General features: G+C 39.1%; 1 protein-coding gene across 1 annotated transcript; it reads right to left on the reverse strand.

The window, feature by feature from the left end:
• Window positions 1–7722: 7722 nt before the first annotated feature.
• Window positions 7723–11410, reverse strand: tmem256 (transmembrane protein 256). The gene is made up of 4 exons (XM_042400731.1): window positions 11262–11410; window positions 10540–10577; window positions 9954–10034; window positions 7723–8409 (listed from the first exon to the last, which is right to left on the reverse strand). Exons 1-4 carry the CDS (start codon window positions 11341–11343, stop codon window positions 8266–8268), a joined length of 345 nt encoding a protein of 114 aa, XP_042256665.1. The 5' UTR covers window positions 11344–11410; the 3' UTR covers window positions 7723–8265.
• Window positions 11411–15264: the final 3854 nt, after the last annotated feature.

Below are 15264 nucleotides of genomic sequence, written 5' to 3' on the forward strand. Positions count from 1 at the left end.
TCAGCCCTGTCTACAATGGTGCAACCATAAAAATGTTCCCTTTTGCAAGTCAGATCAGGCTGAAATTGCAGGCATGTGGTGGCAATGTTTCAGGTAAAGTGATGGTGTGATATCCAAGATTCAATCTTTGGTACCAAGTCACTGGTTGCTCAGCAAAATTAGTGAAGAAAAAGCGATAAAATAATGAAAGAGATAGAACGATGGTGACTTAATGCGGGTAAAATGAAAAAAAGAAAGGGAGGATGGAAGAGCTGAAGGACAGAAATACATTTGAAATATATATATTTTTTGCAATATGCATACAACTGAAGCAAGATATGAATCTCATGATGTAAATCTTGTTAATCAAAATTAAATATGGTTTTACAAAATACAATATTCCCTCATTATTAGAAGATTTACAAGAAAATACAAGATGCAACATTACAATCCAACCTTTCATATTTTATACAAAATACAATATTACATATCAACCCAACAGGTTGGACCTTCATATTTCTTTAAACACATACAAAATAGCAAATACTCCTTGTACCTAATTTCAAAACACCATATACTCAAATCTCTTCCATATTTTAACACATCCAACAAATCCTTTTTTGAAAAAATGAAATTCATATTACTCTCAAAAAGAAAAAATAAATCAATCCTGTTTTTGTGAACAACTTTAATCTTAACTCTACAGAATCAAATTTAAACCCTCATTTAAAGTCCCAACTTCTTTCAAAAACACCCTCAGATACCACTCTGACTTCAGCCAGTTGGACAACATCAAAAGCTGTAACAATTAGTCAGTGAACTGAATAGTTAATCAATAGAAAATCTGGCAACTATTTTGACAATCGATTCATCAAATGTAATAAGATCTTTTATTTATTTATTTATTTATTTTTACCAAAAATGCTAAACATTACCAACAGAAACTCCATCTTCTCAGCTGTGATAAGCATTTGCTGCTTTTGTGATAGTAATTTGAATATCTTTGGCTTATAGACAAAGAAGTAATATGAGTTCTGGTAGCCTGTATCACTTCCATCTCAAAGAAATAGTTTGACATTTTGAGAAATGTGCTCATTCTCTTTCTTGCCAGGACTTAGATGAGAAGGCTGATACCACTCTCATGCCTGTTCACCTAATATGAAGCTAAAATCAAGAGCTAGCTTAGCATAAAGCTTAGCATAAAGACTGGAAACAGGAGGAAACAGCTAGCCAGACTTCATCCAAAAGTTCCAGATAATAGCACCTCCAAAGCTCTCTGATTAACAAGTTACATCTTGTTTGTTTAATCAGTGGAAAAGCTGAAGTTTGAAAATGGCAGTAAGTGGTTTTACAGGTATGCTGGACTGTTTCTTGACCAGGTGCAGTGACATCCTGGAGTCTTGTCAGTTTTTGTACAGATTAAACAGACGAGACGTAACATTCTAATTAGTTAGTTTTAGAAGTGCTGGTGGATTTTTTTAAAACTTTTGACAGAACCAGGCTTGCTGTTTTCCCCTGCTTTCAGTCCTTATGCTAGGCTAAGCTAACAATCCCATGGCTCCAGCTTTTAAGGGGCGGGCCTACGAGCATGATATGTGACATCACAACTAGTTTAGAAGCTGATCTTGGTCCAATATTCAACTAACACAGGTGTGATGTGGAAACTTTGTGCACATGGAAAGCCTCCAGTGCCTCCAGAGTATTTTCATATGTCTTAATACATGTCTGGAGCGGTTATGAATTACTTTTCACTTTTGTCCTTAGTTGTAAACCTTCACAGTTCCGTTAAAGACAGTTTGTGTAATATTATTTAGATCATGCAGCATAACCCCAGCCATTACCACCAACTACCATCTCCCAGCTGGCTAATAACAACTCCCAGACATTAAATTTCTCCCTTAGAAAGATGCTGCTGATAGTGGTTATGGTGATATGGCAACAATGGCAGCTCCCCCTGGTGTCATCCCCTCAGCTCCTCTGATGCATGGCCGTCATCACTGTGCTGCAGATTGAAGTGAAATGATTGGGTATAAAGCCTTGAAAAGGGGGCTGCATTGATGGGTCCTCAGTGTCCATTGAAGTGAAGGAATAATCTATCTCAGGACGTGATAGTGCTGACCATTATTTAAGTGGCTTGAAAAGGTCAGCGGGGCGACCGGGATGTGGGAGTGATCTGGGCGGCCATTACAATCATTCCGCTTCAATGTGCGAGTCGCCGCAGCCTGATTGATGCTTCTGAGAGAGGATTTGGCACTGCTGTGGTGTGTATTATACAGCATGCACTTTAATATATTGCCTGTGTGTATCTGTGGGTTGGTATTTGTGTGTCCCCTGGTCCATGGGAATGAAAGGGAGGAAGCTCTGGGTAATCATGTACGATGGCCTGGGCAAAGAGTTTCATCCCAGGTCTTCAGGAGAGGATCTGGAGAAGATACAGTCAACCCATCAGCTCCTATAAGCTCTCCATCACCTTACTCACTCATGACTGATGACTCTCAAACAGTCACTCTCTTCATCTTTGACCAAAACAGACTCAGACCAAAGAAATCAATGGAACACGGAGCCATTCCCTAAGAAGCTGATGTAATTAAATCTGTCTGCAGGGTAAGAAAAGAAAAGGGCAGGAGAGGGAAAAGGGGGGGAAACTTTTGACTAAATAATATGTTCTCGAGTGGAGAAAGAAAGAAGAGGAAAGCTTGTGAAGTGCAGGGGAAGTCCCGGGAGGTATAATTAACAATATCCAACATTAGTATCTGTGCTTCTTCTTTCTCTGACGCTCACAACAGTACAGACTGAGGCAAAACCCAGACAGACGTGATGCCAAGGGGTTTGTTTCTGTGTAGACCCTCCTGCTTTATAGTCTGTGGATTAAACAGCAGCATTCAGTGCATTCAAAGTATTCAGTTTGTCTTAAAAAATGGAATGAAATAGGATTAATGTAGTTTAAAGTATTTGCCTATACACCTAAATCATCGCTGGTGCTTTTTTCACCGAAGATATTTTGCATGTCACAGTAGGAAAAACACAGGTGTGAATAATAAAATGAATGATTGCTTGAGTTTCATTTAGCTGCTTCAGTTTCAGGGTCCTGGGCCCTTATTTATAGGTCTAACTGTTGTGTACACACAAAACAGGGCTTGAAAGATACTTACGTCACTTCCCACAAAAAAGTTAGGATCTATAAAAACTAACTTGACGGGTGAATGCGCACACCTGTACAGAAACTCTGATCCATGTGTATGAACATTTTGGAGACAGGGGAAATCGGTGGCACAGATGGTGAGGTAGTGATTTGAAGCCAGATTGTATAATGAGTCCTCTCACACATTTAATTTCACTTCATATCAAATGTTAATTATAGATCCACTTTATCATAAACATTCAAGCCAGCAGTGTTACTTCTGCTTGTGCTTGTAGTGAGTCATAACTTTTCAATAAGCACCTTTCAATTTTATAAGATACTGTATAAGCCAATTCAAATCTTAACCAATTACATCTGTAATTTATTATTGAACTATTATTGAAATATTGAGCTCAATGCGCTGTCTCACCATCACATTACCGACCCCCAGAGCGCAGAGGAGAGGGCCGGGCCGTATGGTACTCACACTTGTGGTCAGTTGTGCAGCAGCTCAGTGCTGCTGAAATGCCAGGATGTGGCAGGTGGCAGGACTCTGTAAAGTTTGGCTTGCCTTTCCTCAATATTAAGCATGAATATACTGATTCCTTTTCACCTCAATCACGTTAACTAACTTATGAAACTATCATCATCGCTTGTAGAAATCCTAGATTAAATCAAATAACTTTAAAGAATTGCAGAAGAGTGCTGACATATTTTTAACAATATTTTCTAAGACTGTGCATAAATCAGCAAGTACAATTTTAGCTTTCACATAGTTTTTGTGTGTAAAGTTGTTCTGATTATTTTTTAGCGCATTTTTGGTTTTTGTTCGCACATACACTTTTGGTATGGATCCCTATGCACTATTTTATATATGAGGACCCTGGTATTGTGCATGCTGTCACACTGTCACATTATCATGGCTTACTGGGACACCTGAATCAAACGCAGCCATTGTCAATGTTATTAGAAACACCTGTGATTTTCCTACTGTGACAAGTTCAAATATCTGCTGTGAAAAAGACATTCTGGTTTTACAAGTCACATCATTTGTTAAATGGAGATCACCTGTGTGTAATCAAGGGGTTTGATTGTAGTAGACCTGTATCTGTAAGGTCCAATCTTTGGCCAGTAAAACCTTCACCATGAAGACAAAGGAACACTGCAAGAAACTCTGTGAAAAGGTTACTGAAAAGCACAAGTTGGAATGGATAAAAGAAAATGTCCGAACATCACTTCGAGAACAGTTAAATCAATCATACCTGGTCAAGAAATAGTGTGGCACATAATCCACTTTAAAACAGCAAATTGTTGTTTTGACTGCTGTTTTTGTGTGAATTAAACAACCCAGATACAACATGTTGATTACTGAGCTTTAGAGGTGTTGGTAGGCAAATGTTGTTACCTTCAGACAGAATCAGGCTAGCTGCCTCAGCACTAGCTAACAGGCTGCAAGCTGTAGCCTTATATTTAAGTGATAAATATGACAGTGTTATTGATCTTCTCATTTAATTCTCCGCCAGAAAGCGATTAAGTATATTCCCCAAAATGTCAAACTATTACTTTAGGAAATGTGAAAAAGTAAAAAGCTCCAGGCTAGTTTTTTCCAGAGGTTTCAACCATATCACACTGTCTTCAACGAAGTCTGTTCCGTTGACATGAATTGAAATTCTATTGAAATGCAAACACAGTAGTTATTATGATTTCTCAACATGTTATTTCATAGATTGTGCTGATTAAAAAAAAAGATATGGCTGAAAGCACAGGAAAGGCTAGTAAGAGGACTATGAGTTGGGATTGTTTTGTGAAACTATATCAAGGTCAAGAATGACCTTTCATGCAAATCTAAAATATTTTAGTTTATATTGTATATTATATATTGTAACATACATAACATATATGCTACATATTGCTAAATTAGTTTGGGGTGTGGGGTAGTGGCGCCCCATAATAGGCTAATGTGGCTGTGTTTGGGAGGGTAGAGGGTAAAATGAATGCAGCAAAATACAGAGAAATCCTGGAGGCAAACCTGATGCAGTCTGCAAAAAACCTGCAACTTGGGAGATTAGTTTTCCAGGAAGACACTGATCCTGAGCATGAAGCCAAAGCAACACATGAATGGCTTAAAACCAACACTGTTAATGTCCTGGAGTGCTCGAGTCAGAATCCAGATCAAAATCCAACTGAGAATTTGTGTCTGGACTTTAAAAAGGCTTTTCACTCACAATCCCCATGAAATGTCCAGATGTGCAAAGCTGAAAAAGAGCTATCCACACAGATTGATGGCTGTAATTGCTTCCAAAGGTGCATCTACTAAATACTGACTTAAGGGGCTTGAATATGCAAATGCAAATATGTATTTTGTATTTAGATAAATTCAGATCACTTTGCAGAGATACGTTTTCATCTTCTGTTGATCAGTGTTAAAAAAGCCAGTTGCTGTAGAAAACTGATGTAAAGTAAAGACAAACACAGTGAATAGCTTTGTTTGAATTACCTGGGAGGTTATGGTAAAAGATATTAGGGCCCAGACACAATTGTCGCTTTCCATTTCTCCCTCTCTCATGTGCTCACACATTAAATGTATCCTGCCAGAGCAGAACACATTGATCCAGTTAATGGATTTTAACACAGAGGTGCTGTGCTGGCAGCAACAGGATCCACACATTTGAATGTCAGCTACAGAGGAGAGAAATAAATGGCCCTAAAATAAGACTGCTGTGTGAAACTGGACGAAATTTATAGCTTGCATCTTGTCAGAGAATCAGATGATTCAAGTATTTAACACATAGCTGAAAATTTGACGATGGCACTTCAGATATGTACCCAACGGTGCGGAACACCCTGTAACTTTCAGTCAGGTGTCTCCCATCAACTATAAAGTTATAAGTCAGAGATGTGTGACAGGGTGTCGGAGCCTTCTGTGCTGTGTGATTGCTTGGTCCTGGAATAGCAGAATGCTTCCCCTTAGCTACTTAATTCTAATGAGGGTTTTATGAGTCGTGATCAAGAGCTCATTGGCAACGTGTTCAGTCAATAGCGCCTTCTCTTCTGAGCAGAGCCTCGGCTTATGTGCCGACCCCAGCAAATTGACCCAAAGATTTATACAGCTATTTTCTAAAGGTCCCCATTCGTGGGCCTACAGTCAGGAAGGCGAATTAGTGTGTCAATGGATTTCACTTTCAATTTGAATGCCGAGCAGTTGGAACACCGCCCCGGCTAAGGGGAGGCCATGGGTAATGAACTCCTTTGTGTTCTGCCATTTAAAGGATCAAATGTTGGAGGCTGCGAAGACATCCTGCGCTGCAAGAGAGGCGATTTGTTACGGTTGCCATAGGTGGTGAATCGTATGGGTTTATCCACCTGTTACTGAAAACACACACATGCAGCACCCCTGTTCACCCGGCATTGGCATTGATCTGTGGTAAAGAGTTTGCATTTTGGGATTGACAGCTGTAAATTCACCCAGGATGCATTGATCCAGATACCACACAAACCAACGCTGGATGATCTGCAAAGTACTACATGGGTAAGACGGTCTTCTGTTCAAATATAGTCACTACATGAATAAAAAACAGTAATATAGCGGTGGAGGAGATACTTTTCATTTAAGAAAAGGTGGTAATACCACAATGTAGACGTACTTTAACAAGTCCAAGTCCTACATTCAGAATTTTACTACACCAGCAAAGTGTACTTTAAGTATCATAAGTACTCATTATGCAGAATGGCCCCTTTCACAGTGATATTATTATATGTATTATATTAGTGGATTACTATTATTGATGTATTAAAATGTAATTAGATTTTTAATGTAGTAGCTGGTTAAGGTGAAGCTAATTTTAGCTGCTTTATACAGTGTTGGGCAGTTTAATCTACAAGAATGAATCATATTTTATGAGCTGATCATGTTTGATTTGAAAATATTCAAATCTAAATTAACTAGTAACTGTCATACATTCAGTGACGTAAAAGGTATAACATTTTTCTTTGAAAGTAGGGGGTAAAGTACAAGTACAGTATTTTTATAAATGTATTTTTCACCACAGCCAATATCTATACATAGAATTATCAGTATGCAGATAACTAAATATGAATGAAAACAGATTATTAACACATGATACCAAATTTTAAACGATCAACTGTCACCATAAGACTGAATGGATCATTGGCTTAGCATGTGCTTTTCCTTCGATGATATTCATTGTTGAGATCTGCTCCTGCTGACAAACAGACTGATGTACTGAAGGAGTTGATCACACCCTTGGCGACCACTTCACTTGCAATAATTAGGCAACGCATCAAAGTGTAAGAAAAAAAGTATTTATTTCCCTGAAATCCTTCATATTCCTTTCTTTATTTTTACTCTATTAGCCACAGAGCTGCAACGATTAGTCATTTCTTAAGCAAAAACACCAACATTTGCTCGTTCTAGTTCTTCCAGTGTGAGGATCTTCTTCTGTTTTCTGTTTTACATGATTATAAACAGACTGTCTTTGGGTTTTGTACTGTTGGTCTGACAAAAGGAGGCACCTGAAGGCATCATCTTCGGCTCCGGGAAATTTCAGCCAGCTTTCATTATTTTATCCAAACAATAGATCGATTAATCAAGAAAATAATCGGCAAATTCATCAATAATGAATATAATTGTTAGTTGCAGCCTGATTAGCTGTGCCCATGATGTATAATATACAGAGATGTATTACTGCACTACGGGAAGATATAGTAAAAATAAAGAAGTACAACATATAGTACTGTATTGTTTACTATCAAAAACTGCATTGGGAAGTTCTGTTAGCCATTTCCGTTCCCAGCACAAAATTGACATGCCATTGAATATGTTAGCTCACCAAATCTACAATATATATTTTTTTTAAATGTGACAAAATGCATGACATAATCACATGCTTCTCCAACCAAACTCAAACAAAATACTCAAAGGGTACCAGTCAGAAAACACACAGCAATGGCAAAAGAGTGATAACCCTGTTGCGACTTTATCTCCTGCTGACACCCACAACCCAGGGCAGGGAGCGGTTAGATGGGTGACATAACTCAGCACTTTTAACCTCTCAAATCTTACAAGCTCTCCAGTTCGTCCATTAGCAGTTTGACAGTTTAGTGTCACACAGTGGCCCTGTGGAGGAGACCTGAGCTGTTACAGTTCAGAGTATCATGGCGAGCCAGCCAACGATCATAGCTAAGCCTCCCATGGGAGCCACCTTGCGAAGACCAGGGTCCCCCGTCATGGCCTGGTGGTACAGAGAGCCACAGAACATCCCCATGCCCGCTACCAGGAGGGTACCAGCCTGTATACAAGGGGAGAGAGGAGAAACATGAGCATCATTTCAAACTCAGTATTTTTATCTGTCAGGTTACCAACAAATTGCAGATGTAAGGTTTTCATTATATTAAAAACTAAATCAAGGTTAGTGTGTTAAAGGGTGGTGTCAATTACCAACAGTTTAAAGCAGTATAAGGTGTGTTTTTTTGATGGCACCAACACTGCATGGAAATTCTTTTCAGATACAAGTTAAAGTGTGAGAACACAACTTGCAACTTCCTCAAAACAAGATGTAAACATAATTCTATGGATGTAAACTGAAAACATGCAGTCTGCAACCAGTCACTTAACATTGTTGATGAGTTGCATATGACAACGGCCAAATATACTGTTTATTTTTAGTTCCTAACCCCATTTTACCTGTGAAAACACACATTTGATTTTTTTTGCTCAAGTACCTCTTCATCAATACCAAGTGTTGTCTTTTCCTGGTTTTAAAGGCTGCATTATAGTAAAGTGATGTCATTTTCTGAACTTACCAGACTGTCCTACTTGATCTATTATTTGTCTTTACCCATTAAGTCATTATAGCCACATTACTGATGGTTATATATCAAAAATCTCATTGTGTAAATATTTTGTGAAAGCACCAATAGTCATCCCTACAATACTGTTGCAATATCAATATCCAGGTATTTGCTCAAAAATATTGTGATATTTGATTATGTCCATATCGCTCAGCCCTAGTTCCAAATGGGTTTTAATTGAATTTGTTTCAAACTGTATGTTATTTAACAATGTTAATTATATAAAATTGATATTATTACAATAATTGGTCACTTGCTTTCTTTTTTCAGTGAGTTTGATCAATTTTGCATTCATACTGCCACCACTCTGATGGCTGAAACTGGATTTTACAATCATTTATCAGCATTTTTGCCTTCTCCATTTCTGTCTTTTTAACTATCAATTTCAACTTCTCTGCTCACTTGCCACCTAGTTTTCACTCCGTCCCAAAAATCAATATATAATATATGTGTAATCCTACCTGTGCGTCACTTTTCTTCCTAAACAAACAAATGTGAATATACTTTATATTTAATTGATTTACCAAATCAATTTTTATTTCATCAAAGTAGTTATCAGGTCTCCCCTGGCAACTGCAATTTGTTGACTTATAAGATTGTTTTAGTTAATGCATCTTTGCATAACCTTTACACTCCAAATACTTTGCACTGCAAGGTTTAGATATAATCCATCTGAAAATCAACATTGAGGCAAGTAATTGAATAAATCTACTGACTTTTGAAGTTTTATTATACATAACTGGATAAAACCAACATGGAGGTTTTGCATGCACTCACAAAATATTAAACTATAATTCCCCTGTAGTGCTAAGTGCTAAGGCACAGATTTGTTCAAAACTGCATCTTATGTAATAACGGTCTAAAGGAATACTGATGTTCTCGGTGAGGGCGGACAGGAAATGGCAGAATGAGAGTCAGTTCGATTTTAAGTACGCTGAAGTGCATCCAGCCCTGAGAACTGATATTAGGCTCCCATACTCACCACAGCAGGTTTGCCAGAGTGGGCAGCACCCAGCAGGGCCAGGCTGTGGTAGAAATGGTACTTGTTGGCAGTTTCAAATAACTGGAGAGGCAGAGACACAGAAGAAGAGCTTTCAGAAAAATTTCTGGCCTCTCCAATCAAGTCTTCATTATAGTGAATCAAAGATTTCCTGGATAAAAAGGGCTATTACTGTAGAGTGTAAATGGATCACAAGAGGATATTTAATGAGTCACTCGTTGGTTACTTTGCTGCATCTATTACATACATCATTTTCATCAATCAGAATCAGGCTAAGCTCTCCAATCACACAGACTGAAAAATGTATCCACTCTTAATGGAGTATCTCAGAGCTTTTACATGCCTGTGTTTTAACATTACAGTGCAGGTCAACATGTTTGAAAAAAAAAAAAAAAACAGGCAACAGGCAATTGTTTTTTTTTTTTTTTTTTACCATACTGTGTGTAATAAATTTGTGCAAGGTAATTCAAAATTGAGCACTTGACTAAAACCAACCTCAAAACTACACCTTTTCAAATATCTTTACAACAAAATCATGTATTTCCTATTAACAGTACTATTTACATACCACTCTCTGGTAATCATCAGGGTCGCTGTTTTTGAAACCTAAAGAGACATGAAATAGAAAAAATACATAATGCAGTATATGACATGACATGTTACACTCTTTTATAATCTGGGTTTGACACACATGTCATGAAGTTGTGTCTTGGTTCACACTTGTGTCAATGCTAATGAACGCTGGCACAGTTTTTGCATTCTCTCTTATTGTCTGACATGATGCTGTATAAATATTAATATCTCAGGATACAAAGCGTGTTCAGTGCAGCCCTTATATGAGCCAGCCTACTGTCTCATATACCCATATTTAAATGTTATACCGCCAAACAGCAATGGTGCCATAACAGTCCGTGCAAACAGCTTTAATATTTAACTAACTTACATCCACTAAACACCAACATTAACGACCCTCTATGTCTTCTACCATGACACACTGTAGAGGCGGGTCACCTTGATTATGAAACTGTCTATTTAAACAGCCCGGGCTGCTTGCCCGTTATGACTGTTTTAGATGCCAAATTAACACTAGTCTATTACACATTAGCAGAAGCTGTTATTTCTTCTTTTAGAGTTATGCTGTTGTTACCATACACAAGCAAACCCTAAATTAGCATGTTTTTGGACGGAGGCTGGCGTAGACATGCCAGTCCTTCCTGACATTGTTTACTATCCAGCCCAATGGAAACTCTCGTGCATGAGTATGGAGTATCAGCTGATGTAAATCCGTACCGTGAGCCCCGTATGCCCCAGCGGCCACCGCTGAAGCCCCGGACAGAGCTGCTAACCTCCGGACTACGGCAGAAGCGGTCATTTTAGCTGCGTGTGGTTGTGGTTTAGTTCAGTCAAGAGCCGGAAGACTACCGGGGATGCTGCCTTCACTGTCTTTTTATAAGCTCCGCTTTCTGAAACGCGCGCTTGAGGACTATTAAAACTACAAAATGCTGTAGCATACATTGTAACGCACTGTAACAAAATATATAACAATGTAATTTAAAAATAACAAAAAATAGACAGGAGAAGAACGAAAAAGCACCTCAGATGTGGGAAAATATTATCATCCCATAAACGTGTACATGTATAGTCAATGTGTTTATTAAAATAACTGTGTTAAAATAACTATAACTTCAATTTAACAAATAGGAGAAACGTGGGGTAGAATAATTTGGTTACTGAGTACATATAGGTCAAAAGGGACATGAAATAATTAGCCTACTATGATTTACACCCGCGGTCAGCAATTAGGTTTTGCCCTGGGCTAATTTGTTTTTTAAGGATGTTCATTGGACCGGTAACTGATGCAGTGTTTATTTCTTTTAATTCATTTAAGAATATAATTGATTTATTAACACTGTGAAGAACTGTATCTGAACTGGAAAAATGTTATCAACACACTATTTCTGTTCGAATGCCAACCGTGTTTGTGAAGAACAAATCTGTTATGGTCACTTAGGCTAAAGTCATGGAATTAAAAAGTGTTAGAATTAAAACATTTAAGTTTAATTTCTGGTATGTTTATGCATGTGTGTAGGCTTAACTAGTAAAAAAAATAGTATGGCGCAACCATGTTTTTAGTGCCTCTCCTTGTGTGAGGGCAGCATTAGATAAAACAAGGTTATATTACAGGTTATTATGAGTTATAGGAGCCTTGTGCTTTTTTTTTTTTTTATCTAACACAGATTTGTAAAAAAAAATCCGCTATTTGCCTTGAACTGATAGACACACTGATATCATGCTTTCCACTTCGGTTTTCGCATGTCAACTGTCCTAATTATTTACGACATTCCGCTGAGTCCTTGAAAGCAGCAACACCAAAGGGCCCCGGGCCGTGTAGGCTTGAACCAAAATGGCGACTGCCGTGCTACTATTTCAACCCACAGGGCAGATTTCAAACTCTACCCAAAGAGATCTGACACTGACGTGACACTTCAGCAGTCACTGTAATATCTCTAGGCTACGTGTTTAAGCTACGTATATATGGGTATAAGCATTATCCTGTGGCTGGTCAGTTCTAGTTGTGCTTCAAAGCTCCCATGCAGTGCATAGACACAGTGCACCCAGAGTAAAAGTAAGAAAGCACTTGAATTCACTCTATTATTTTCATCTATTTTTGTGAGAAACCTGGAGCCAGCACTACTAAGCTGGGCAGACAGAAAAAGGCCCCAATTCACTTTTACTAACTGACCTCCATTTCACAAATGGAAAAGAAAATCAAACACATTTTTATTTTTTACCTCTGCTTTGTTTAAGACCTCACATGTGAAATGCATTATTCATGACAGCGCTGAATTATAGACCCACTATTGTGCTGCTTTTGTATGAATAATTAATTTTCTCCACAGAGGGGTTGCTTTAGAAAGGGGTTTATGCTGCCCTTTTTTCCCAGCATCACTGTAAGCTATGCACCAAATTGCCGCAAAACACTGAATGATGGGCTCAGTGGTGCAGAGGGTGCATTAGTGCGTAGCAATTTGCAATTTGTCCATCACTGCAATTTGGGAAGAACTGGTGAATTTCTCTGCTTTAGTGAATTACTCTTAATATTTGATGTGTTTTCCTGCCAGGAGAGGTGTTGAGGACTAGTGTTGGTGTTACCCTCTGATAAAAATACACTAATCCCTGCTGAGAGCCCACCAAAAGGGGGTGCTGTATTGCTTTCTCATCTGCCAAAGTTTGTCCAGAGAGGGAGTGTGTTTGTGTGTGTGTGTGTGTGTGTCTGTCTGTGTGGAGGGGGCAGGGGGACTTCTTCCAATTATCATATTGAAATTACACAGGGTCACGCTGCATTACTGGAGAGTCGCTAAACCACAGTTTCCGCCGAGCCTCGTCCTTAGCTGACTTTGACACAGCATTAACACAATGCATACAATTAACACATTTTAATGACCATGTAACTAATTAAAAATAAGCCTTATGAGTCACAAGCCTTCACCGTCAACTGTGAGCTGAACCTGTAGCAAGTGCGGGTCTGTTTGTGTCGGGGTTTGTGTGAGACTGTCTTCGTTGGGCGTGTGTGTACTTGCAGATGTGCGGACATGTCTTTGGCATGATTTGCAGGGTGAATGTGTTGTATGCAGAGGGATGCTTGCTTACTCTCTACAGAATCCACTCACAAACAGACACACACACATACACACACAGGTCATTTTCATTCTGGCCCGTGGCAGATGGGACAGCAAGGACAACAATAAAGTATGGCTTTACATCTTGTTTTCACAGACAAGCAGCAAATTATCTCTAAGTCCCAGCAGCCGTGTGCTATGAGGTTCCTCCAAGAGCCAACATCCATCTCACTTCAGCCAGCTCGTCTGCCTGTCCTCTCCTCAAACCTCAACATGTTTGTGCGGACGTGAGGGCATGTATGCGTCTGATCGCCTCAGATTGTTTGCCAGCTGCTCGCTGTCTTGTTGCAATCGAGCTCCCGTCCGAAGAATCATTTGGCTCTCGTGAAAACAGTCAAGCAAAACGCCAGTAGCTTTAAACGAAGAAACCGTGTAAGCACTTCCTACAAATGGAAACTGGTAGCTTGTCTTGCAACTTATACATTTACATGACACTTGCTGTTGCCTAACACTTCCCTTCAGCTTGGTGCAACCTCTTTGCTAGGAGGATGACAGTGACAAAGGTAGATGCTTTCATCCAGAAAAAAACAAGGGTTGCTGCTGCTTTGGTATCCATTTTCACATTAAAAACAAGTGTACGCACCTCTGGAATATCTCCCTTTTCTTTCAGCTTAATGTACTGCTGTGGGTTGTTTTGAAAATCCAATTTCCCATCCTTCTTAGCTTTATTATAAAGGTATATCTGGTGGCGTTGCATCTTTGTTCTCCAAAGAATTTTAATTCAAGGCACATAAAGTGGAAACAGCTTGTCTTGTCAACATAAAAATAAAGATTCTGCTTTGTTTTTCTTTTGCAGGTAACAAGACAGAAACACCAGCAAGACCTCAAAGTCATCTGGAAGTGTCATCCATCTCTTCCGCTGTCACACTCTGTGTTTCTCGCGTCTGAGAGTGAAAATACAGCGGGAAAACAGCAAAATCGAAGACAGGACGGCTTCACCCTGCATGCAATGAAATATCTTTTGTGTGCCGAAAGCTTCGCCTGCTGTGCTCCCTCCCCGATAACAAAATTTAAAAAGAACCCCACATTTCTGAAATTCTCCATTAACCTTGATGTGTTTTGACGGTTGCAGCCCTTCAATGTCTTTGGCTCGCTTTGAGATGCCGCAACCACAGCCAATTATCTATCTGTTAAGGCGCTTTCATGTCTCTGAGATGTTTAGTCACAAATGTACGTATTGTGCCCCGGTGTCACAGCTCTTCATGCTCCAGCTCTGTCACTCGTCCATGTCATTACATCCCTTTCAGCAAAGAGGAAAGAACTGGGGGAAGAAAGGAAAGGAGGCTGAGAGAGATAGAAGAGACAGGCCTGTCGAGTGACATTTTGTCTGGGTGTCCAGGCTATTTTGTGCTAGGGGAGACAACACCAGTCATCGCCATTACACTGGCTGGCAGAGCGGCGAACACACACATACACTGGACCAAAACAGCCTCAGGTATACACACACAAACACACAATAGCATTTGTCTCCATACTCATGTCAACACCGAAAAAATATTGTTCTGTGGTTGTTTTCAGCAAAATAGTTCAATTTTCTTTCTATTGTTGATTGCATGGCAGGGTTGTTTGTGATACTCATAACTGAACTGATTATATATCCTGCTCCAAACAAC

The sequence above is a fragment of the Thunnus maccoyii genome, chromosome 22 (assembly GCF_910596095.1).
Source record: "Thunnus maccoyii chromosome 22, fThuMac1.1, whole genome shotgun sequence".
Classification (NCBI taxonomy): domain Eukaryota; kingdom Metazoa; phylum Chordata; class Actinopteri; order Scombriformes; family Scombridae; genus Thunnus; species Thunnus maccoyii.

Bases quoted from the DNA above. Each gene is read 5' to 3' on its own strand.
- tmem256 (XM_042400731.1), bottom strand. From the start codon at position 11,343: ATGACCGCTTCTGCCGTAGTCCGGAGGTTAGCAGCTCTGTCCGGGGCT. The intron at 10,578-11,261 runs GTACGGATTTAC...ATGTCTCTTTAG, and splicing joins TGGGGCATACGGGGCTCACG to GTTTCAAAAACAGCGACCCT. The intron at 10,035-10,539 runs GTATGTAAATAG...CTGCCTCTCCAG, and splicing joins CTGATGATTACCAGAGAGTG to TTATTTGAAACTGCCAACAA.